Genomic DNA, 26,176 nt, shown 5'->3' with positions numbered 1-26,176 from the left:
ACGCACTCCTTAAAGAGTGTGCGGCTCCTATGGGCTTTTGCGGGAGGTGGGGGAATTGCCATAGCCGCACGAAGCCTCTCCAGCTGGGAGAGGCTGCACAAGGCTAAAGAAGCCAAGGCAGCGAGCGCGATCCATCCTGCTCGCTGCCTTGACTTCCTCTTTAGCCTTGCGCAGCCTCTCCAGCCAGGAGAAAATTCTGAGGAGATGTCTTTAGTAGAGAATGTTTGGTGCCTTCACTTTTTTGAATACTGTGTGCCTTTGACTTAGGTTTTTTTTACACCTGTTTTCCAAAAGTGTAAGAGTTTTTACCTCCATACTCATAAAAACATTGTTTCATGTATAACAGGACAACACTAGTGCATTATTGATTTCTAAAAGTTGTTTTTTCTCTCCTTTGTACAATTAATTTGAGGAGGGGTGTCAGAGCTGCCCGAGGTCCCAGCTCACAAAGGACCAACGCCAGTTCGTTGTTATATACAAAAGTCTTTATTGAAGTTCAGTTTCGCTTTAACAGCCGCAGCGTGCAGCTCTACGTCTGAAACTCTAGACCGCCGAAGCTCCGTCTGAATCTCCTCCCCCCAGACCCCAGTTTAAGACTCTAGCCTTGCTCCACCTCTTCCTCTGCTCTTTCCTCCTCTGGTTCCGCCTGTCAGCTGGGGTCTCGCCCTTCCTAGACTCTTCTGACGCTGAGTCCCCTGAGTCTTCCCCCTGCCTCCGGCGGGCTTTAGGACCTGGTTCCCAATCCGGGTTTTCTGCTGTCCCACGCGCCTGTACATTCGAACTTGGCGCGCGCGCCCAGCCGGCAACCTTCCTCCTGACCGTTACACTGCTCCTGTCACTGCTTCCCCCTTCGGGGAGGCTAGCTGGACCTGACCTCCCCTCCGTTCCCCCACTCTCCGACAGAGGCGTGGTCAGCCCTGACTCATCTTCTTTCCCTGCTGGAGGAGACGCTGGTCCTGACACATGGGACTCTTCCCCCCCACTACGCTCTGGTGGGGAAGTAGGTCCTGATCTCCCGCTGCTGCTTTGGGAGTCCCCGCTGGCCCCTTGTTTCTGGTGTGTCTCCCCTGGGACCCCCCTTGCCCTGACCATCGGCGCCTCCTTCTGGGAATCTTCTGATTCGCTGGAGAAGCTCATGGAATCTCTCGGGCCACTGTCATACTCCCCTACGCTGCCCTCAGATTCTTCCCCTTCGCTCTCCATTTCCTCTCTCCCCTGTACCTCTGTTCCTGAGCCCCTGACAAGGGGTTTTGAACCTGATCTTTTATATTTAAGTTAGCAGACCAAAAATTTCCATTTCTAGTTTGGTTATTGTTGTACAGGTTTGTTTTTTAATACAGTATATGATTTTTCTTTGATACAAGTACCTCTTATCACTGCTTTCAAAGCCTCCCAAAGGTTGGTATAGAAATTGTATGGCTATAGAATTGTATGATTTCTGCTATTCTTTCTCTATATACAGTGGTGCCCCGCAAGACGAATGCCTCGCAAGACGGAAAACCCGCTAGACGAAAGGGTTTTCCGTTTTGGAGGTGCTTCGCAAAACGAATTTCCTATGGGCTTGCTTCGCAAGACGAAAATGTCTTGCGAGTTCCTGCGGGGTATTTCCCCTCCCCCCCTTTTCCCAAGCTGCTAAGCCACTTATCAGCTGATCCGCTAAGCCGCTTATCAGCTGATCCGCTAAGCCGCTTAACAGCTGATCCGCTAAGCCGCTTATCAGCTGATCCACTAAGCCGCTTATCAGCTGATCCGCTAAGCCCGCTAAGCCGCTAATAGCCCTAATCCGCTAATGGGCTTGCTTCACAAGACAAAAAAAATGCAAGACGAAGAGACTCGCGGAACGGATTCTTTTCGTCTTGCGAGGCACCACTGTAGATGGTTGGTCACTGAAGTAGGGTAAAATGACCATGATTGCAAGATTTGGATTTTGCAGATTGTATAAGTGGGATGAACTGTGAAGTGAGCAGGAAAAAGTCTAATCTGGACTGGGAACCATACAGACTTGAATGAAACATAAAACTGAAATCTTTCAGATTATCTTCACACTATATATTATATAAACCAGATGCTAACACTTTTAAGCCAGAGCAGATTAGAGAGCAGAAGCAACAAAAATACGATTTAGGAAAAAGAAAAAAAACTAGACTTCTTTGTAAGTAAGAACAGAAAAAGAACCTCAAGTCAGAATTTTCTTTTTAAAAAAAGAAAACAAAAACCTAAACATGCATAACACTGTGAGAGGACAGTACGGCTTGTTTCTAAATTCCAGTAAGGAACACAGTTTATGTCAAGTTCTTTGTTTTGAAAATAGCGTTTCAGGAAACAAATAAAATGAACGGTGTGGACACAATGAGAAGGAGTTTACAACAAATATTAATCTTTTAAATGCGTCTGCTAGGTCAACTAAATTCCAAACCCAATGCCTGATTTTCACAGATTGGCATTAGAAGCCTTCCCTGCCTTGTTTAGATTTACACTTCTAATCCACAGGATATTCTTGTTTCAATGTTTAAAGCCCAACAAATATTACAAATCAATCAGGTTTCCTTTTGCATTTATACTGTTCTTCTACACCTAAATGACACCCAACTAAGATTTTACAGTCAGCACATGCCCCCACAAAAAGCCACTAGCAACTGTCTGATAACATATTTTGAAACAATAGTTTTATTCAGCTGACATATGGAACTGCAGTGACAGACAACCAATTAAAGGGTCAATTAAAGATCTAAAAGATTTATGAAAATGCCAAGAAGCCAAGTGCAGAAGGGGGGGGGGGGAGAGAGAGATCTGGCAGGGGAATAAGAGGCAACAGTGAAAGGAGAAGGGGAGGAGAGAAATTGCCTCCAACCTAACCTGAAGCTGCCCAACAAAAAAATTCCCTAAACTGCTTGCACACACCTCTTCCCCACCTTTTCATGCCCCCCCCCAATAAAGTAGCTCAGTCATTTGACTGCTAGTTCCTACACACACCACAGAGTTAAGCGGGAGAAGTACTGAATCACCCCCCCCCCCGCACAAATCATATTTGTCACAGTCACCAAACAGCTCACAGTAGAGCCAATGAGCGGTGTTCGTTCTCTCTTCTCTGCCTCTCCCATGTCCCTCACTTAGCAAGGTGAAACTCTTTGGAATGTAATCCACCCTCTTCCTAACCCAGATACTCATGCTATTATTTATGGTTCCGCCAGACTGTTAGCCACACTGTTCTCCCACTGGGGGGAAAGGTGGGATTTAAGTATGAGGAAATAAACAAAGCAACTTTCCCTCCTTCAATGCAGCTCTTATTCAGAGTTGCTCTTTACAGCAACCTCTATTCTCCATGCACACCTTGCTCAAAACCGGATGTGTTCACTGGTATTTCCGTTTGAAGCAGTAGGTCTGGCCACCCCCAACGCATGCATGCAGGGGTTCCAAAGTGTGGAGGGAAGAGGAGACAAGGGCTGCTTAGGCAGCTCCGCCAACACATCCAGCTGCCTCCAGTGCTCAGGTGATGCTGTGCAAAGGGGTCCATGGAGGCTGATCTGCAGCCCAGCTCAGGCAAAAGGGAGACGGGGGGAGACAGAAGCAGCAGCTTTCACTTCTGCAGTCCAAACATGCTCCTCTCATTGCAGATTCCTGCATTGCGGGGATTTGGATTAGATTACCCTTGGGGTCCCTTCCAACTCTACTTTTCTATGATGTCCAGGGAAGTGGTCAAAGGCAGTTCCAGCAAGGAAGGTCTTGGTCAGCAGCCTTGCTAGTAAGTGCAAGGATCTGCCATGCACCAGCCCCAAACTCAAGACCACCGTAAGTGGGAGAGGAGAAAGAGACATCTGTCCAGGAAAGGAAGTAAGGAAGGAAGACTTCCTGGTGAGCTTTGGGCATCAATTTGTTTGTTCAGCTGCCAGAGAGTTCCCGCCTTCCAGAAGGGCCCCCTTGACTTGGACTGACTTGGCTGTTTCCTTGTACAAAAGGTATGCTGGGCAGTTGATGCACCTACCCAAAATGAGGAGCAAACCCACTGAAGTCTGCTGCTTCTCCATTACAGAGGAAGCTTACTGATTATCTAGCAAAAGCGACCGATGTCTTCCAAAGGGCAAGGCTGCAAGAATACCCCTGTATGAAAAATAGGACAGGCTGTGTAGCAATGAGGTGTACCTTATTCGATTGCGTGTCGTAGGGGTGACGGACGCTGTAGGTGAAGACGAGAGAGACAGCTGTGGTGAGGTGGTCCCCATGGCTATGAGAGAGGCTGGAGATGCTCCATCAGGGGCACTGATGTCCCGCTTGATTTCTTCACTGCTTCGCCGAGACACTGAAATGGAAAAACACCTTAGAAACCATTTCTTTCTCTTTCTCATAAAAGAAAACTAAGAGCCTTTGCAAAAATCTAGATGATGAGTAACTAATTTTCTACTGAATTGTACAATACTTTTAAGTTCTCCATCACGCCAATAGCAATCTCATCTATCAAATATAAAGATGGCATTAATTTTTCCTGAAGAAGCATGACTTGAGTTTTTGCTTTTAAATATAACCGTTCCAAAGTTTTGGAATATCTTCTAAGGGCCTAACATGTCAGGACTCCTTCTCTGGAAGAGGCAGATTTTGAAGCCTTCTAACTATTTTTCTCTACAGAGGACTGATTGCAAGGATTTAGTTTTTGTAGAACACGGGTAGTCACAAAAATGTTCTATGTTCTATTCAAAATCACATACTGTGTAACAGAGGGCAAACATGAAGGCACACAGCACTCTTTCTCTCTGCTGCAATGAGGAACAAATCCAGTCTGCAAGTTTTAATTCTCTTAATTTCCATCAAATGCACATAAAGAATAGCAAGGGCGTTTACCTTTAAATTGAGAGAGGAAACCCTCCCTCAGTCACTAAGGCGGCTTTCCCCCTGCAATGTGGGCGAGATTCACCTACAGTGTCAATATGGAACTCTACCCACTTTACTTACTGCTGTTATGTCAGAAAAGACCAACAAAACTGTTTCAAAAGAAGCTGGTGGCATTGCACACCAAGACTCTGTGACTGAAGCACCACCTTATTAGCATGGCATAATTATTACCAGAAATAGATTTGGCACTTTCCATAGCAGGAACTCTTGGCAGGGAAGCTGGTCTGCTGGTTGAGGAAGTTCTCAGCAAATGATCTGTGCAGAGAGAGAATAAAGAAAAGGCATTTCATTACCACAAGCTTCAGGCCTGGTCTTATAAAATGAGAAGATAGAATGGACTTCACCACAGCAGGAGAGCAATGCCATTTTGTATGCTCTATTATTTTTAAAAAAGAAAAACTGTTTTCAAGTAATAGGCTAGCAGATCAGGGTGACAGGCTCTAAGCTAGCCTGCTTCTTGACTTGAAGGGAGGTGTTTTTTTCTTACATAGGCAATGCATTCAAAAATAGTATCTTCTTCCTATAGTAAAGTTCATTTTAGCCAACTCATATTCTGCTGCTGCAAGTGTAGGCCAGGCTCAGCAACAGGTGCAATTGCTTAGAAGCAACAAAGACTTAAGAATAATCTCACAATGGATCAACTCCCTTACTAATTGGTCACCAGTCAGATGGGCTTTTGCAAATGCTGATAGGACTCTGCCCCCCACCCCCTAGCTCTGTCCCTTGAATCCCGCCCCCATGCCACTCCATTCTGAAATGTCTTTTTACATCTTGACCCAATCCGGAGAAGTCATCCAACACTTTTATACAATGGAATGACCAAAGGAGAGGAAAATCTGTATACATATTGCCTTTAGGGGGCCAGGGCAGCTTAGCTTTACAGAGCTGATAGTGAAAAGCTACTCTGTTTTTGTAGATCTGTGGCGGCCACATCATTAACACAAATAGATTCCAAAGATCACAAGTGTCCCAGTCCACTGCCCAATACAGTACCTATGCAACAACATTCATGCCTTTGATTGGCTGGAAATCAGGTAATTGGCCCAGAATGCAGCAGCAAGGATGTTGATTGGCACTGGCACATTACATCAGTTGTACTGGTTAGCAGTTTGTTTCCAGGCACAATTTAAGGTGCTAGCGATTCCCTTTAAAGCCTGGGGCGCAGAGTATTTTAGGAGCTGCTTCCTTGTGTATAAGCCTGGCCATCCATTTATAGGTTTTTTGGGGGGTGGAGGAAAGAAGGCTGTTCTTTGTGTACTGGTGGCATTTGGCTTGTCTGTGGGATAGAGCCTTTCAAGTGGCCCCCTCCTTCTAGTCATGGGAGATTCAGCTGGCTCCGTCTGTCATGACCCTCTGGGTCCAACAAATACATTTTTGTTCCAGCAGGGATCTGACCTGCTAGGACAAGGTTTTTAAACTGATCCCAGGTTTTTTGTTTTTTGTTTAAAGCTGTTTTATCTGCTGTCTCTCCTTTTGTTTTACTATATTGCAGCTGTTTAATTGCTTATATTTATTTAATTTTAACTGTTGCAATCTGCCCTGAGCTGCAGTGGAAGGGTAGGCTATAAGTTATTTTAATAACTGAAGTTCAAGCCTGATGCTACGCGATGGCCCAGTCCACAGCACTTTTCAGCCTAGTCCAAAATGGACACAAACGGCTACAAGTCTGTGTCAGCTATGCCACAGGTTGGCCACCCACTGTGTAGGGAGTGCCTTATTAGTTTCTGTTAAACATCAAGTGTGTTTAAAATTTACTTTGCTCTGAGTATAATATCACCCCAATGCTATTCAAAGCATAACTGAATAAAAACTTAGCACAAAACACTATTTCATCCCTGGAAAAATCTTTACATTGTAGGTGTTTAGCTGACATTTGTCAAGGCAGAAAAGGAAGCCTACTGCTTGGCCCTAAGAAAGCTATTCTTGAGAAATGTCTATTTTAAAAGCCCCCAGACATAAATCAAAGAACTACACCCATTACACGAGAGCTATTCATTCTTACAGGAAGGGCACTTTGAAAGGAAAAGTTTACAGGCAGAACAAGTTGACCAGCACCAGGAAATGGAGAAGTAAACAGTGAACATATAATCCTTGTTTCTTCAACACAAAAAGGGCTTTTTCAACATTGCCTTACCTTTTGTTATGGACATTATTAAAATACTGCCCTGATAGCACTGAAAGTAAATGGAAGAGCTACACAAGTAGTTATAGGCCAGCTATCCCAACCCCTGTACAACAAAGGAATTCCATAGGGAGTATTAGGTTGATTCTGCTATCGGTAAATTGCTATTTAGCGAGTTGCGGTGAGTTACTTTATGTGGGTGGCGCTGTGGTTTAAACCACTGGGCCTCTTGGGCTTGCCGATCTGAAGGTCGGTGGTTCAAATCCCCATGGCAGAGTGAGCTCCCCTTGCTCTGTCCCAGCTCCTGCCAACCTAGCAGTTCGAAAGCATGTCAAAGTGCAAGTAGATAAATAGGTACCGCTCCGGTGGGAAGGTAAACAGCGTTTCTGTGCGCTCTGGTTTCTGTCACGGTGTCCTGTTGCGCCACAAGCGGTTTAGTCATGCTGGCCACATGACCCAGAAAGCTGTCTGTGGACAAAGCCCAGCTCCCTCGGCCTGAAAGCGAGAAGAGCACCGCAACCCCATAGTCACCTTTGACTAATCGCCCAGGGGTCCTTTACCTTTTACCTTTACTGTATTATGTACTTGATGGACTGTGTGTTTTTATGGATTCTACTTGATCTTATCCTATCTGATACTGTTGTAAACTGTCCTGTGGCTTGAGCACAGGTGTATAAAAATAATCTAAACAAATAACCAAAATCTACCTTCCCATAACTTAGGTCGTTAGCTCTAGCTTTGATATCTGTGGCAGTAGAGAACAAATTGCTGTTCTCTCCCAGCAAGCTTTGTTCTTGAGTCTTGACAAATCCGCACAGGCTCCTACACTTTCCTGCAGTTATCAAGTGCAGTTCCACTAGCGTGCAAGGGACATCTCAACAAATGCAGGCACCAGTCCATCATTCACTTCCTCCTGAAGTTAGTTAGGATGCCCAGACAGATCTTAGCAATGCATAATTGGCCAGCTGACTCTGCCACAATCAAGAAGTGGAGAACAGCAGTTTTATGGGGTTTTTTGTTTTGTCCTACATTGGAGGCCAAACTCTCAGAAACAGAAAAATAATAGAACAGTACCTGGAATGTACTATTTTAGGCTCTCTCTCATCCTCTTCCTCCCTCTTTTTCCCCCGCACACCATACTGACAACCAGATGTTCGGAAGGCAGCTAGTGAATGCTCCTAAAATCTACTTGATTACAACTACATGGGATGGGCCCGTTTTTAGCTTTACTTACTGTTTGGCTTTGGAAATAATTCCTCCTGCTCCTAAGGTGGCTTTCATAACAATAAAACATTTTTTTGCTTTTTTAATTATACAAGCGCTAATTAAGTATTGATTTTAGCATGTTCAAGCGCTATACCCTTATCTGCAAAGACTGCGGCCTTTATGACTTCTATGCACCTGTTACCCAAACAATTATTCCACTGTGACCATATGGTAGTATAATTTCTTGTGGTTCTCCTTTTTTAAAGTCAGTCTAGCCCTCCCTGTCTCACCTCTGCCCAGTGTAGCTCAGTGCAAACTGGCATGAAGTAAAAGGAAACAGATCAGGTGAGCATGGAAAGAAGGAAATTGAAATAATACATAGCCCTAATTAACAGTATGTTATTGAGCTTTTATGCTTTGCATCTTCCTTTTGCAGGAGCGGGGGTAAGGTAATGAAGGACATTAGGCCCTCTATATGAACAATACTTTGCTGTACTCAAAAGAAAAGGAGCTCATGTGTCAAAAGAGCCTCTTCTACGCTCTCTTATTCAGTGTGCTTTTCTTTTCTTTTTAACCTCAGGAGAACTCTGGGGGAGCTTTAGTGAAATAATGTTAACAGAGAAAAAACACCTACCTTGCACTGGGATTTCTGCATAACTTGGCCTTTTGTCTGACAGAGTTGTGAGGGGCTTGGAAGCAGATATTGGTCCACTTATGGAATGCCTCTGAAGGAAAACAAGAACTATTATTGGTGAGATATTAAGACAAGCAAAACCCACACAGAAGCACTATTGTGATCCCTGGACGTAGGTTCAAATTCAGCACAGCCAGCAATGTGGACTATTTTTTTTCATCAGGTTTACACCCTGAGTAAAACTAAGTACAAGCAACAGGGTTTAATCTTTAAAACATGAATCAGAATTTATATTAAAAAAAAATCAGTATAGACAACAGTACTAGAGTCTGCAGTTCCCTGCTTATAAAATGTGACTTGGTGGCCTACTTCGCAGGTCTGGTGAGAGAGCAGGTGGGCATTTTAATGAATTTTAGTTACAGAATAATAATAAACTATTAACTATAATCATAGTCCTCATGTCTGAACTGCTGGTCTAAGTACTCTCAACTGGCTTGAAGGCTAAATGACATAACAGTTGTAGGGAACAAGAACTTGAACTAGGGACACGCTGGAGCTCACTGGCCAGATTCAAATGCAACATTCCCAGGTCTTACAAACCATGGTTTTGTGGATTGGGAACAAGCAAGAGCATGAATGTTCTTTCCTCTTCCATTCTCTTCTCACACTCAGTTGCAGCAGTGACTTCCTGGTTTGTTAAACCTGCTTCCTTGTGCTACTTTAAACTGTTTAGGCACTCTCTACAAAGACTGTCCACCATGATCAAACCAATTTGTAGAAAGTGCTTAAGTCTCAGTTTGCAGGTTCAGATATCTGTGACTAAACAAACTAAGCGGCTTAAAGAGAGGACAGGGGAATGGGCGGAAGACTATTCAAATTCATTGCCACTCCAAACCATATGTCAGAGATTTGGAAACCTTACATCTGAATCTGGCCACCAGGTCAACTGTGCTAGTCACTTTCTCAGTGTAACCTGCCTTTAATGGTTGTTGAGGATCAAAAAGAGGAGAAAATCCATGTATGTCACTCTGAAATTTGTGAAGGTCAGGATGCAATTATGAATGACAAATTTAATGCACAATTTTTACTGCAAAACCTTCTCTTGATTTTGCATCATGCTAGCACCATTACAAATTCCAATACAGTTGTACCTTGGACATCAAACAGAATCCATTCCAGAAGTCAGTTTGACTTCCAAAATGCTTGGAAACCAAAGTGCAGTTTCTGATTGGCTGCAGTAAGCTCCTATAGCCTATCAGAAGCCGTGGAAGCCCCGCTGGACATTCAGCTTCCAAAAATAGTTCCCAAACTGGAACAGTCATTTCTGGGTATGCGGTGTTCGGGAGCCAAAACATTTAAGAACTAAGCTGTTTGAAAACCAAGGTACGACTGTACATCAGTCTTCACAGTCTCTTCCAGTTAGTAAACACACATTTACCTGCATTGGAGATACTGCTGCTGCAGGAGGGGTTTTAAGAGGACTTGGGCTCAGGGGGGTACGAGGCATTGTAGCTGCAGCTGGACTAGGAACTACCAAAAACAACAAAATAAACAGGGGGTAAGTATGGTTGGTTTCAAGTATTTCTAAGCAGACTTTCAAGAGCAGTGCTATTCCAAGGCAGCTTACATTAATAGCAAGCAAGTTCCTTTAAAAAACAGGAAAAATTCAATTAACACTAAAACATCTAGTTTAAATATCCCAATAGAAAAAGGAAAGGAAAGAAAAATCAATTAAGAGCAACAGTTTTGCATCTTTTTCACTTATGGCACAAGATTGCAGAGTAAGACATCTTCTCATCTGAAGTGAGTGACCCAAGTGTGACTGGCAGCTATTTACCAATTTCACATATCCTAGATTTTGGCCATGTCCTCCTGTAGCGAGGCCTGCACAATCTGGCCAAGTTCTGTTTTCATAACATGCAAAGAACGCAAAGATATAAGAGAAGTAACCTATGCAGCTTGCCCAAAAAGCAGTTTCCTTATCTAAAGCTAAAATGTGCCCTTTTTTTGTAAACAGATTCTTGATGACTTATAAGCCCAGATGAATTTTTATATCTGAACATTATTAAGTGCCACAGAAGCATAACATAGATTCAACTATAATAACAACAGTTAGTTTTTGAAGACAGACCATTGTGGACTAAGATGAAGCAACTTAAAAGAAGGTTGAAAACTTAGATAAATAAGGATTGCCATATATTCAAAGCCCCAGAACAACAAGAAACTTTTAAAACTCGGGTGCATGGTTTTGGGCTTGCAAAACTGAAGCACATATTATCCAATACATTTCCACATGTATTGTCACCCGGCTGGAGCTCCCTCGAAAAAAAATGTGCTACATTCTACTGAGGTATGCATGGAGTGCTTGTTCTGTTCAAAATTTTGAGCTAACAGAACCAATGGTGGTGCTTCCAAACAAAATTGCACTAAGTTTATGCAGGTACCAAAAAAACAAATTACCTTGTGAGGCACTGTCAAAGGATTTGATGAGAGTTTTTACAGTGGGCGTTGGCTCTGAAGAAGTGGATGACCTGCGACTCAAACCCATTCCTTGCCTCAGAGCTGCTAAGTCTCTTTCAACAGCATTCATGTAATTGTAAACGCGGCCACGTTCCTCTTCTTGCCTGAATATCAGGGGAAGGCAGTTGTCAAAATACTATGAAATGATCTGGCATGGGTTCAGTGCTCTGACCGCCAGCACAAGGGCTGCTGTGCTAACACAAGGGTGAGAATAACGGTTGTGCAATATGAAATCCAGTACAAAAGTTGCTCTAGCAGAAGCTTGTATTTGCAATGTGCTACACAACCAGTCACAAGAACCATGCCAGCTTCCTGTGCCTTCTCTTGTACAAGCCAATCCTCTAGTGCAAGCACACTGCTAAGGAACTTGAATTCCTCCCTCTATACTGTGCTTAAGCAACGGACTCATTCATGAGGACATGTCTGAAGGGCATCTGCTACACTGGGAAGCCTACTTGGAGTGGGTCAAATCTTCCAACAGGCTACAAAGCCAGAGAGCAAGTTTGAAACTGAAAGTCATTTGAGAAAGAGTTTCATTACAGTGGTACCTCGGGTTACATATGCTTCAGGTTACAGACTCAGCTAACCCAGAAATAGTACCTCGGGTTAAGAACTTTGCTTCAGGATGAGAACAGAAATCGTGCTCCGGCGGCGCGGCAGCAGCAGGAGGCCCCATTAGCTAAAGTGGTGCTTCAGGTTAAGAACAGTTTCAGGTTAAGAACGGACCTCCAGAACGAATTAAGTACTTAACCCGAGGTACCACTGTATTACTTTTTGGAGAAAGGGGAGATGGGGAAGGGCATCAATTGTATTTATATAGTAAGGATTTTTATGCCTTGAGTTGAAATTACCTGGGGCAGCAGAGCTGAAGGGAGGCACTCTCTAATCTTGGCCATTGGCCAGGAAACCACAGCTACTGAGAAGCTGCTACCCTGGCCTCCCAGGCAGTGCATAAGGGGGAGACTAACATGGCCCCATCCATCAGCCAGTGAAGATGCAGCTGCTTTCCTCTTTCCCCCCTGCCTTGCCACAAATTCATTTGGACTAGAGGGACTGCACTTAGGAAATTGAATGTACTCATGCTAACTAAACAGAAGACCCTTGAAACTAAGACCCTATAATGTGTGTTTCTGTACCTCACTCTGCCAAATGAGACATTAGGGTACATACTAAAGCAACATGGAACCTTTACCTGAGGTAGAGATGCTGCTCACTGGAATTAATTAAGCTGCCTGCCACTTTGCTCCATACTGAAGTGTTTCACTAGAGGTAAGGCGGGCACTCATAAAAGGCACCATGTCCCACTATTTAGAAGAGCTGTGGCACAGAGCTTGCCCCTGTAACCCTATTGGAACCTGCCAGTCTTCTCTGAGAGTTTTTTCTTTGGCAGTGGGGAGAATGGAGTTGCCATTTTTCTAAATCTCCAAGAGCCATGTGCAGAAGTTTTAAAGATTTTAAAAGTGCAGTCTAAGGGCAAATATAGGGACGCGGGTGGTGCGGTGGGTTAAATCACAGAGCCTAGGACTTGCCGATCAAAAGGTCGGCAGTTCGAATCCCCGCGATGGGGTGGGCTCCTGTTGCTTGGTCCCTGCTCCTGCCAACCTAGCAGTTCAAAAGCATGTCAAAGTGCAAGTAGATAAATAAGTACCGCTCTGGCGGGAAGGTAAATGGCGTTTCCGTGCGCTGCTCTGGTTTGCCAGAAGTGGCTTAGTCATGCTGACCACATGACCCGGAAGGCTCCCTTGGCCAACAAAGTGAGATGAGCGCCAGAACCCCAGAGTCGGTCACAACTGGACCTAATGGTCAGGGGTCCCCTTACCCTTTACCTTTAAGGGCAAATATATGTTGTCCTTTTTCCTACGTGTAGAGTGGCTTGTGTGTTTTACACACTTATAAACAAATATTTTTGTTGACAGGAACATTTTACTATACAGTTTCTTGCTGAATAACTTTCAGAGATTAAATAAAGTAATTTTAGGAAAATATAATGAATGAACCCAAAATGTCATTCACATACTTGCGTGATTTTATTTCCTCCAACTCTTTTGTGAGTTTTTCGTTCTTCTCTTGAGCTTCATGCAGCCTGCGCTTTAGGTCTCCAATCTCTTCTTGAGCCTCAGATTTTATATCGTTTGCTATGACCACAGCCGTCTGCAAATCAGCTTGGAACTGCCGCCATTCCGCAGACTCCTCCTGAAAATGGAGCAGAAAAAGAAATTTACAGCTTTGGAAGGCCATGATATGTGGGATATAAACAGTTTAAATAAAATATAATTAGCAGCAATGGAGTCCAAAGGCACTGCTATAACACACCCGATGCACCTCCACCCCAAACCATGATATATTGAACTGGCTTATATACCCTGAGCCGTCTGTGAAGAGTCTTGATCTCTCTTTCCATATCATGCTTTTGGTCTTGAAGCTTTTTAACAGTATCTGGCAAAACAAAACCAAATATATCAGGTGGAAATTTTTAAAAAGTTATTTACCGGCAAACACTTCACCAAAGCCCAAAGGAATTTTTTACTGCCTTTAATGTATTCAAAGGGAAGTTCAACGAATTGGTTCTAGAACTCTAGGTTTCTCTCCTACATTTCACAGCTATTAATTATAAAAACAAAAAACAAGCATGGACTGCATAATATGAAGTATGTATGCATAGGAAAAAAATGCCAACGACGAGAGGGTTTTCCTGTGAAAAAAATAATGCCACTAACACTTTCTTACTATTATCTGTACTGTCCATAAAAAAGCACTACCAACAGAATCTTATTAATGGCTACTCAAAAGTAAATCCCACTGAGTCCAATGGTTCTTACTCCCAGGTGAATTTCCTTTGCTTGTGCTTTCAATAGAAAAAAAGTATCTCCACCTTCCCCACCACAGTGCTTTCTTTTTTGAATGTTATCAATCACTAGAAACAATTACTAGACCCAAGCAAATTATTTAAGGGAGATGCACTGCAGAGTCAATGCTGCCTTGCAGCTGCATCAGGTTGCCTTTTTCAAATACAGTGAAACCTGTCACATTAAAAATGCCCCTGTAGCCTTGTATTAGCTACACAAAAAGTATGCAATTTGACCATGACCAACATCCGATTATTTGACTGGCTGTGTACCAGGATTAGTTTTCATTTATATCTTCATTGCTTGAATCACAGAATCATAGAATTGTAAAGTTGGAAGGGACCCTGAGGGTCAATTAGTCCAATCCCATGTAATGCAGGAATCTCAATTAAAGAATCCATGACAGATAGCCATCCAATCTCTGCTTAAAGATTCCCAATGAAAGAGAGTCCACAACCTCCCGATACGAGTCTGTTCCATTGTTGAACAGCTCTTGCTGTCAGAAAGCACTTCCTGATGTTCAGTTGCAATCTCTTGTCTTGTAACTTGAAGCCATTGGTTTGAGTCCTACCCTGCAATGCAGGAGCAGAAGAAAACGAACTTGCTCCATGTGACAGCCCTTTGGATATTTGAAGATTTGAGATATCTGAAGATTTGAGAACTGTGTGATTATAGTAGAAATACTGATGAAGCTAAATACAGGTGATACAAGTAGGACCACCTTGCAATACTCCATGTCCTGTGTGGAGCGCTCTTCTCAGCTACATCCTCTTTACTGAAAATGATACTGCACTTCATTCTACACACAGAGAGAGAGATTTTCTGTGCACCTCACCACTTCACTCAACATCCCTGGCTGCTAAGCATGCTCAGTCCTCACTGGGGCATTTAGGGTATTTCCTACACCCCCTCAGGATTGTTCTTAAAAGGTTTTTGAACTTACACTAACTCTGATGTTAACACAAGCCTCTTAATACCGGATGCACTTTCAAGAAGGAATCTGATATGAGCACACAGAATTTCTGAAAGGTATATTGCTGATGCTTGGGAAAACATTCCTTCCACAGAACTGCATAGGAACAGTTCTATGTAGAACTATGTAGAACTGTAAAATGCAAGGTAGTAGAAACATAAACCATAATAAATTATGCAGTTCAGTTCAGGCTCTTTATAGATCATTATGCTGGCAGTGTTTTTCTCCAACCATCAACACAAGTCTCAAGTTATCCTAGTGAACCCCCACAAGCCCTTGATGAATCTTAAATTGGTATCTGATTCCAAGCAGTATTTTCTTAAATTGTGTGCCAGAGGCAGTAATGCTTCTGAATACTGGTTTGCTGGAAGCCACAGGAGGGGGAGAGTGCTCTTCTGCTCAAGTCTTGCCTGCGAGACCTGAGGCAACAGGTGAAAGAAGGATGTTGGACTACATGGACCACTGGCCTGATCCAACACAGCAATCCTTACAACAAGCAACTTACTTGCAACACACACCAGGTTCAACTTCAGTTATGCTATGAGCACATTAAATCTGAAAGGGATAATACTTAGGGTTGCATTTCACATTGTGTTATTAATGTGTGCTGCACCATTATACATATTAAAAGCATGTAAAGTGCATGATTAATAATATATTGCATATGCTGCAGCCCTGGTAATTAGGTAAAATATAAATATAATGCTGATTTTGAAGATTAAAGAACACAGCTAATCACAAGGAGAAAATATAATTTAAGATTTGCTTTACAAATAGTGGAGAATTGTTTAAAACTTGCCATGGTTTGTTAAAAGTTCAGGATTCCAAGAATATATGTGTCAGCTTTGAAAACCCAAGTACGCCATCTAGTGTACTGTTGAATGAAAAAGCGAAGGCCCAATTTGGATAATAAGTCTCTTCTGCTCCATTGCTGTCCATGAAGATAGAGCTCACACATTCTTGTTCCATCAGACATCCAAGCAGAAATGTTTCAATGTGCCAAAGGTTGAATATGGCACTATGTGCTTAGGCCAGAACAAACATGGGAATCTCTGTGCAGTCTGGGCTACTCATGTATACACTATTAAAATAAATTCCCAGCTAAAATCCTTTGACAGGGGTCAAACTCTCTTCCACTACTTGTGGAAGAGAGACGGGGAAGTATCTAATCTACACCACTGAGCTTCCACTGATAAAAAAATCTTAGGGCACCAAAGCCTGAAGTTAAGAAGCAACCACACATCTCCAGTGCATGGCAAATCACAACCACCAAATTTATTCTGCCCTTACAGAAGTTAGTAGTTTCTTTATTGTATGTCATACCAGAAGTTAGTAGTTTCTTTACTATATGTCATACCCTTTTGCCACCTTTTTTTTTGGGGGGGGGGAGAGGATGAGAATGTGCATCTCTATCTCCCTTCCAAGCAGGGGGCAGAGAGAGAAACAAGACACCAAGGAGTGGTGAGAGCAAATGTGCCCTCTCCCCCAATATTTCCTGCATGGAAGTTTAATCATCTCCAGATTCACTAACAAAATGACCATAGTTTGCATTTTCTGTTTTCTGTGCTCCAATGTTTTCCAGGGCACAAACTGTGCTAGTAGTCCCACAAGGTGTCATCCTTCTGCCTTTTCCATAACTACAGGATACAAGCAGCCACTTGATACAGCTTTCAGTTTCTTCCTGGATTACTGACTTCATTTCAAATGAAGTGCTTGTCTACATTATGCGTTTACAGAGAACCAGCAAAGGATCAACCAAATTAGCAGCTGTTCTGCAGTCTTCCCACTGAAAACACAGGAGAATCAGAGTTAAGCAGAAATTGCAGCTTCATAGGTCAAGCTGTGCTCCTTTGAAAATCAATTGTTGGGGGGCGAGGATACAAAGTCCTGTTGCATGAACAGAATACTGAGTGGGGCTCTTGATATCACTGCTTGTGCCAAATATACAGGGAACAAGGCACCTCAACTCCAAATGCCGCACCAATTACATTTGTTTTCCCAAAGAAATAAGACGGGTCAAAGTGTAAGAGCAGGTCCCATGCTTATTTTCATGAAAGCACTGAAGTTGAAACCTTGTTGTGTAATTGCCCTTATATGGCCTTGCTGTAAGCAGCACTCCTGAAAGCAGAGCTTTGAGAAGGGGAAAGAAAATGAGCCAATCCACCGTTTCATCTTATTTATTGGAAATATTTTTATATTCTGTAAAAAGATTCCAGTGCAGTTTACAGTTGTTGCTTTTCATGCCAATTATATAAAAACAATAAAATGCTTAAACAATCAGTAAAAACAGTTCAACAAGTTAAACGGTCTGTGTGAACAATTGTTGCTGGTTTCTTTAATCTGTTATCTAACAGCAAGCAGTGTGGCCAGGGGAGCTTTCTTGGGGAGGGGCATCACAGGACACCCCCCCAAAAAAAAAACCCTGTCTCCCTTATTGACACTCACTTCATATCCAGTAAGGGTGGTACTGAGAGAAGGGCCTTAGATGGCACAAGCTGGTGGATAAGGGAGCAGCTGTTTCTGGGCCTCAAGTCATTAGTGGTTTTATTGAAGCAAGTACTGGCCCTGGAAATAAGGCTTGGAAGCAAACAGGCAATCAAATGATGAGGTATGATCTAAAACAGCTGCCTCTGTTAAAACCCTGTTTGTATCCTGCACTTATCCTAGTTTTCAAATCATTTTCTGGAATTCAATCAGGGGACTATCATAGATTACAATGGCCAGATTATTCCTCTTCAGAAATTGTGGCTGGCAAAAGAGATGTAAGGCTTGAGGATGTGGACAAGATGCTTGGATCAGTCAGGGCGACCACTTGTGCTCTGGATCCTTGCCCTTCTTGGTACTAGTAGTAGGGAGGGAACAGCTGGTTGGGCCAGGGAGGTGATAAATGCCTCTTTGCGGGAAGGGGTGGTCTCTGCCTGCTTGAAGGAGGCAGTGGTAAAACCACTCCTTAAGAAACCCTCCCTGGATTTGTGAAATCTAAGTAATTACTGGCGAGCTGCCAATCTCCCTTTGTTGAACAAGGTTCTTGAGTAGGAGTTGTGGACCAGATTCAGGCATTTTGAGAAGAAACCGATTTTCTAGATCCATTTCAATCAGGATACAAGCCTGGCTTTGACACAGAAACTGCTTTGGTTGCCCTATATGATGACTTGGGAGACAGACAGGGGAAATGTGTCCCAATTCATTCTCCTCTCAGCAGCTTTCAATACCATTGTCCATGATATCCTTCTGGAGAGGCTGTCTGAGTTAGGGGTGGGTGGCACTGCTTCACAGTGCTTCCGATCACACATGGATGGTTGTTTCCAGAAAGTGATGCTTGGAGAGGGCTGTTCAACCCAGTGGGGTCTGAGCTGAGTAACATCAGCATTCCACTGACATGCTACTCTACATCTCCAGGCAACATTGAACACTTGGGTCTCACAGAAATGTTGAACAGCACAGTGGACAAAGTGGACTCTTGTGAGACTGCATGATGGCACAGATGCCAAGCAGATTAATGATAAAATCAAAGTCTTCTGGATAAAGGCTAGTTACTCCCTGAGCATTGCATCTGAAAAGAAAGGAGGACTATGTATTTTGATATAAATGTGTATATAAAACTGTGTTCATAGAGTCATAGAACTATAGAGTTGGAAGGGACCCCAAGGAACATCCCGTCCATCCCCCTGCAATGCAGAAATCACAACTAAAAAATCCTTTTATTTGTTTGATATTAAAGTTCTCCCAACAGGGAAAATTTCATCAGCAGCACCTGACTGGAACATACAAAACATATCTATGTCATTTTAAACTGTGATATTAATGCTGTATTCTTAGTTTTAGATTTTGATTTATGTGGAAATTGTTTTCCATTTGTTGTGTTTTTTTTAAATGTGGTTTATTTATTGTTTATGACTTTTGTAATTATGTAAATCTTGTCATGTTGTAAGCCGCCTTGAGCATTGTTTTTAACTGTGGAAAGGCGGCATACAAATAAAATGATGATGATGATGATGACGATGATGATGATGATGAATGCTTTTCCAAGTTTAAGAAAACAGCATATGGAAGGGGCAGCTCTCTGTGTGATGGCTCCACCATCCTTCTGGAAAAAGTGGAATGTGGGAAGCCTATTGCCTGTGTGGTTAGGAGCTTTCAGCTGTCACATCTCTGGCTGTCTTTGAAATCCAGATGACAAAAGTCGAGATGAAGGGAAAGAGGCCAAAGCCACCAATTTGCTCCTTCGGACCTCAGCACACAGCACCATCCTTTGGGAACTGCAGTGCATGACACAAATTATGCTTAATTTCCCCCTCTCTTCATGATTGATGTTTTTTACTCAGCTGTAAGCTATTTTGATGCATTTTTTTTTTAAAAAACACATAGGTAGAAACTACAACCAAAAAGTGTAACTGAAACAAAAACTACTTACTCTCCAGGTCAGATATAATGAGATTGTCGTGGAGTTTTACCGCTCGATGCTGCTCTACTTCATCTTCCAATTCAAATATGGTTTCCTTCATATCACTCCTTTCTGTTTCTTTTTCATCCAGATCAGTCCGAAGTTTTTCCAAGGTAATATTCAGGTCCTCAATTTGTTTTTTTGCTTCTTCTTGGAAAGCTCTATATTCATCTTCTATCTGGTTAAAAAACACACACATCATGCACACAAACTCTCATTTTACTTCTGTGAATGCCTTTCCCAAATAACACAATTCACAGAAACCCACTCAAGTAGCTTTGAGCAGGACTGGTCTGTGTTTCGGGCCAGGGGCTTAAGTCCAGCTCAGAATCCTGCTTCCTCATGCTGGGCCCTTTTTCTCCCTCCCTCTCTCATAATATTAGGACCCAATGGGTCATCTTGTTAAAATGAACGGCAGAAGATTCAAGGTAGACAAAAGGAAGTCCTTATTCACAAAGTGCACAATTAATCTGAAGAATCTGCTGCCCTAAGGTGTGATGATTGCCCTCATCCTGGAACGCTACAAAGGGGAATTAGACAAATGTATGGATGATAATGCTATCACAATGCCATTGTTGTCATGTTGGCTACAGTGAACGCTGTTTATCTAGATTTCATTTCAATCTACATACTTCAACAGTCTCAGTTGCCCTGAGTGATAACCCTGATTGGGAGGAGGAGGAATGTGACTTAGTTCTTCTGGACCTCTCAACAGCTTTTACTCCCAATGACCATGCTACTCTTCTGAGGACTGTGTTATGGTGGCTCTGCTTCTATCTGCAGGACCACAACCAGAGAACAGCATGGCCCCCCTTGGCACTTGTGTTGTGGAGACCTGCAGTGTTCCATCTCACTTTCCAGCTCTTTAACATCTATATGAAGACAATTGGGAAAAGTCATCAAGGAATTTGAAGCCTGCTCTGGTAGCTTCCTGACTAAACTACAGCAATATGCTGTATGTGGGGCTGCCCTTGAAGATTGCTCAGGAGCTGCAGGTGGTGCAGGACACAGCTGCCAGGCCTCTGAGAAACTTATTATGCTGATCTTAAAGAACTGAACCAGCTGCTTTATTTCGACTGAGTCCAATTTAAGGTTCTGATATTTAAAACCCTACACTTGAAAGAACTTGAAAGAATGTCTCTCCCAATATTTGATAACCAGGTATTAAGATTGACAGGGTAGCCCTATTCAAGATAGCATCTATGATTGGGGCACACTATGCAGTGACCTGCAATAGTGCCTTCTGCCTTGTGGTACCCTGGCTGTGGAACTTCCATCCATTACAAGTATGATTTGACAATCTATTGACTGCTATGCACCTCCAAGGTCTCTTTGGCATGAAAAGGAAGAAAAAAAGAAAAGTAATATAATGGATATGCTACCCTCCAGGATCAGCAGGAGTACATGCCTCCAGACACCAGTTGCTGGAGAACAACTGTGGAAGAGAGCTATTGCCCTCATGCTCTGCTATTAGGCGTCCCAGAGGATGCATCAGGTTGGCTGTGGGAAACAGGATGCTGAACTAGAATAGCCTCCTTTGGTTCAATCCAGCTGCAAGGCTTTGCTAAAATCCTTATGATACCACAAGATGGACAAGTAGCAAAGAAACTCAATCAGGAAAGGTTTAAATAAACCAACTCTGACATTTGGCAGTGCCAAGTAATCTATTATAATGTTAATCAGTAAGGATGCATTAGTGCATGGAGTTAAGGCTTCATACTAGCTTAAGCAAACCTCACAGCTGTAAAACTTGAGCTGTATCTGAATCTACGAACAGTCAACTGTCTTGTGAATTATGAGAAATGAAGTGACAAATCAGCATAAAACTACCCTCAATGCTGTGTATCAACCAGTCTGCTCATACCAACAATCAACCCCACCCTCACTGCAGATATAAGGGCAAACTAAACATCCAGCATGCAACAGTTTCATGCTACAGAAAACACAGCCCAGGAGTCATGAATTCAATTCTAAGCACAGGATTTAAGTTTATTAACAGGAATAAAACTAAAAGACTCATCAAAGTAACCATGCAGTCAACATGATCTGGCTAATGTCTAAATCAGCTGCTTGAATTGTCCCCCCACCCCCGCCCTCCCACATGCCTTCACATACTCCCCCAAAGGCTGCAGAGAACACAAGGAGATTTGGAATGTTCTCTTCTTTAATTACATTTTTTAAACATTACCTTTGCAATGGCGTCTTGCAGGCGGTTGGCATCGTTACGCGTATGAGCGAGCTCCTCTTGCAGGCTGCTGGCTAACGTCTCTGCTTTCTCCTTGTCAAGCCTGACACTTTCTAGCAAGTCTTGTATGTCCGATTTGTCACCAGAATTGTGTATGGAATACAGCTCAGCAACTTTCTGCTTCTCATGCTCTAGCTGGGCTTTCAGCCGGTTCATCTCGATCTGGTCACTGGCGACTGTGGCTTTGTACTCATCCAAAGTGGCTGCTAGAGCGGTCTTGCTTTTCTGTTCCGACTCAATAATTCGTTCCATATGGTGATTCCGTTCCTTTAGCGCCCCGATCATCTCCTGAGCTTCCTTGTTATCTTGTTCTGCCATCTTCAAAGTGTTGCTCAGATGCTGCTGGACGCCAAGGAGTTGTTCTCTTTCAAAACGTGCATTCTCTGCAAGGTCCATGTAGCGTTGCTCCAACTCCATGTAGCGCCCACTTTTCATGTCTTCATCAATAACATAAGATATATGATGCTCGTCTAAAAGGGAGCGAAAGTACTCAATCTGCCGGCTAAAATGTTCCAACTTATCACTCTGCTGGCACAAAGACTCCATAAGAATAACCTTTTCTTCACCAAGCCTTTCATTCTCACTGTTCAACTCTTGTGTAATCTGCTGCAAGTCTGCAAGTTCCTGTAGAGTGGCTTGAAGTTCCTCAGCTGTGCTATGATGGTTCTCTTCCATCTGGTGTATCCGCTCCGTCAAGCAAGCCACAGATACTTCACTGGCATTGCCACTGCTCCCTTTCCTTGACCTTTCTATGCTTGGCACACCCTCAGACTCTGAAGAGGATGGAGCGTCCAAGGCATCATCACTTGAAGTGAGCGGCTGATAAACTTCACTGCACTCACTGTCCAAGTTATCCATGGAGTTACTGTGCTGATTGTCCATCAAGGTGTTCTCGTCATGACTCAGAAGATCTTCCATTGAACCAGGGGCAGAACCTTCTACTGAGGAAGTGAGGGTACCCCCACCATCACTATGGCTTCCAGCTGTCATTTCTGGGCTCAAAGACTGGTAGCCAAACAGTTTTTCAGAGTTGTCCAGCCTTTGCTCCAGAGAAAACCCCAATGCGTTTAGCCTGTCCTTCAACATCCGATTCTCATTTTTCAACTGGTTGAGCTCCTCCCGGATGGCAGTGTTCTGTTCTTGCAACTGCAATAATGTGGACTCAACGTCAGTTGGCTGGTGGACAACAATGGTTTCTTTCTCCTCAGATTTCTCAACTCCCTCAAACTGATCTTCATTTAGGCCAAGCTGAGCACGCATTTCTCTGAGCTCATTCCTCAGGTGTAAGATCTCTACATCTTTTGTTTTGGCCAAAGTCAAAAGATCTTTTACTTTTGCTTCCAGAACAGATTTGTCACTGATCTGATTGTCTGATTTAGACTTGCTCATGCGAATATCAGAGTCCGGGTTAGCACGGCTACGGGAGCGTTTTGCAAGGACTGTATCATTGCTTGTCTGCCCTGCTAGTGGCAATTTTTTGCTTTGGGTCAGCCGCGAACGGTCACGAATTCTTTCTCGAGAAGAGTTGGATTCCTTATTCCCAGCCGAAGTGCTACGCTTTGCTGCAGAAGTTGTACCTGTATTGTTTTAAAAGGTTAGAAAAAATATTAAGCTGGCAAGGAACGATGTGATTTTATACAAGTCAAGAGGTATCCAGGATCACATGACAATGAAGTCTCATCTACATACTTGGAAATCAATTAGTAACAGACATGTATATACATTCCATAACAGAGGCAGTGAAACAGGGATCCAAAAATGTACTTCTAAGGTAATTTAATTTCACTTAATAGATTACAAACTTGGCTAGTTTTAACTAAGGTTTGACCTCCCTTAACCATGGTTTGTTTGACCACCCTACTCCAGGCACTCATCAAGCTATAAAGGCACAAGCAACTGGAAACAAAACCAACTTTGGGGAAACAAGCCATGGTTTGTGGGACTGTCTGTGGGACAATCCATGGTAAAACAAACCATGGTTCGACAAATGGGGTTGTCGTCTAAAGGGCAGAGAGAACATCTTCAAGGCCAAATGCTTCTTTACCTGTAACAGACTTGGATTTATTCTCCAGGTTGTTCATGGTGGTCCCTGCAGTGGAAGGCGCTGTCGAAGTGCAAGTGCTCTTTTTTCCCTTGACACCGTTGCTCATAGTAACCCCTCCAGCCATCCCAGCTAAAAGATCATCATTGCTCTTTGTCTGGATAAAATTTCAAGGGTGGTTTGACAGAAGGTACAAAGGTTAGAAGCAACTCAAAATTAAGTCACTGTTAAAAAAAAAAGACTAGTTTCATATATAAAGCTAGTAATAAATTCACATTTAAAGCTAGTAATAAATTCACATTTAATACATGAATCCATGTATTTAAAAGGGGAGAAAATAGTTTAATTTTTTGCATAGGCACAATATAAAATTTAATTGTTAAAAATACTCCAGAACTTTCATTTTTAAGAACGCAGAATATGGATTACTATTATACAGCAACAATTCTGACTCATTCTTGGCAGCACCTGCCCCCATGATTGCATGGCAAAGCTTGAGTGCAAATGAGCAATTCATGAAAAGCAGCATCAATTTTTGACACCCTGGTACCACTTTCTCCAGCTACTGTGAGAATGGGAATTGCTGCTGAATGTATCCACGAACAAAAGATTCCCAAAGCAGCTTCTGTTATCCGAGCATGAGCCTTAGGGCAGCCTGGAATGACTGCGTGTAAGACAAACCAGGAACAAATTCCTTTCCAATGTCTGAAAGAAGTAGGAATGCCTGTGAACCAAAGGTGTCTTACCAACTCTGAAGGACCAAGTACACTGCCTGGGGTTACTCCTTGATGTGGCATTACTACGGGATTCCTACGCTAACTGCTGTATCAAGGAATCAATTTTATCCAGCCTATTTTGACAAGGTACTGCCTATTCTTCACGGACCACCCACCTCTGGCAACTGGACACCAAGGCTAGTTCAGAGTCCAGTCATTAATAGAGGTGGGACTGGTTGAGACATGGTGCAGGGCCTTCTCTGCAGTAGCTCCAACATCATGGAACCAACTAATCATTGAGATCTGCTTTAGTCCAACCCTTCGATTATATTACAGTAGTACCTCGTGTTACATACACTTCAGGTTACAGACGCTTCAGGTTACAGACTCCGCTAACCCAGAAATAGTAACTCGGGTTAAGAACTTTGCTTCAGGATGAGAACAGAAATCATGCTCCAGCGGTGCAGCGGCAGCAGGAGGCCCCATTAGCTAAAGTGGTGCTTCAGGTTAAGAACAGTTTCAGGTTAAGAACGGACCTCCGGAACCAATTAAGTATGTAACCAGAGGTACCACTGTATTATTACTACTACTATTATTAAACTTACAAATAAAAATAATAACAGCTAAAAACATGGAAAAATAATTAAAAACTATTAAACATTGATATAATTAAAACTTTACATATACATAAAAATATTCTGAATTCATGGAATAAGTATCAAATTCAGTATTCAATTTGGTCAACATTACATATGAGGTGTTGTTCTGCAATGTTTTGGTTGTGGTTCATGCTTATTTTAATGCCACAGTTGGTTTGCAATGTTTGTGTCAGGTTTTATTTTTAAATGCCATGTTTCCGAATCTGGAAGAAGACATTTTGTCACTAAAAATGTTTTTCATTGGAGACGTTTAAACCAATTCCACCATAAGCACAATTTTTCATTCTTACACGTGTAATTATGTTTCTTCAGGCACTGCAATCTTTATTATTGCAACCCTTTATCGGCAAGAAGAGGTTTAAGAAAATCTTTGGTTTTGCATTACCAGCAGCTGAGAACACTCACATCTAATCTATTCAGAAAGGCCTCATGATGTTTAAGTACTCAAGAAATTAATGGTTCACAAAGATACAATAGAGCAAATTGCACATCCTTTGATAATTTCTTATTGTGGTTTATCTGGCATAACCAAGAACTTGTGCCAGCAAGACCATACAGGTTGAAACTTCCTGCCAGTTTGCATTTCTACCACACCTAGTAAAAAGGTATGTTAAGTTGATTAATTATAGGCATGCTATGTAGGTAACAACTGTGCATTACTGAGCCAAATAGGTCAAGTTGTAAAAACTCGAGCATGATTCACCCTGGAAAAATCTAAACTGAAAAAAATTCAACAACATTAGTCATGCTTTGGGTTTCTAAATGCAGAAACTACTGAATGGACTAAAGAATCTTTCTCCCAGTGCTTTGTACTACAGTGTCTCCCTCCCTCCTGAGATGTACTCCTCCCCATAAGCAGACTAGTGTACAGGAATATTTTTCTGAT

At 42.7% G+C, this 26,176-nt stretch overlaps 1 protein-coding gene across 1 annotated transcript in view; it reads right to left on the bottom strand.

The window, feature by feature from the left end:
• SPECC1L (sperm antigen with calponin homology and coiled-coil domains 1 like) overlaps positions 1 to 26,176 on the bottom strand; it is a 50,660-nt gene that overhangs the window by 13,214 nt on the left and 11,270 nt on the right. The window contains exons 3-12 of the mRNA XM_082203055.1: positions 23,919 to 24,072; positions 21,818 to 23,451; positions 19,600 to 19,807; positions 13,729 to 13,802; positions 13,384 to 13,559; positions 11,307 to 11,470; positions 10,285 to 10,376; positions 8,847 to 8,937; positions 5,056 to 5,139; positions 4,141 to 4,297 (exon numbers count right to left, since the gene is read on the bottom strand). Coding sequence (XP_082059181.1) covers positions 4,141 to 4,297; positions 5,056 to 5,139; positions 8,847 to 8,937; positions 10,285 to 10,376; positions 11,307 to 11,470; positions 13,384 to 13,559; positions 13,729 to 13,802; positions 19,600 to 19,807; positions 21,818 to 23,451; positions 23,919 to 24,072 — 2,834 coding nt within the window. The remainder of the gene's footprint in view (positions 1 to 4,140; positions 4,298 to 5,055; positions 5,140 to 8,846; positions 8,938 to 10,284; positions 10,377 to 11,306; positions 11,471 to 13,383; positions 13,560 to 13,728; positions 13,803 to 19,599; positions 19,808 to 21,817; positions 23,452 to 23,918; positions 24,073 to 26,176) is intronic.

The sequence above is a fragment of the Podarcis vaucheri genome (genome assembly GCF_965113315.1).
Source record: "Podarcis vaucheri genome assembly, chromosome: 16".
Taxonomy (NCBI): Eukaryota; Metazoa; Chordata; class Lepidosauria; order Squamata; family Lacertidae; genus Podarcis; species Podarcis vaucheri.
The sequence above is the reverse complement of the archived record's forward strand: the minus strand, read 5'-3'. Positions and strand labels throughout refer to the sequence as shown.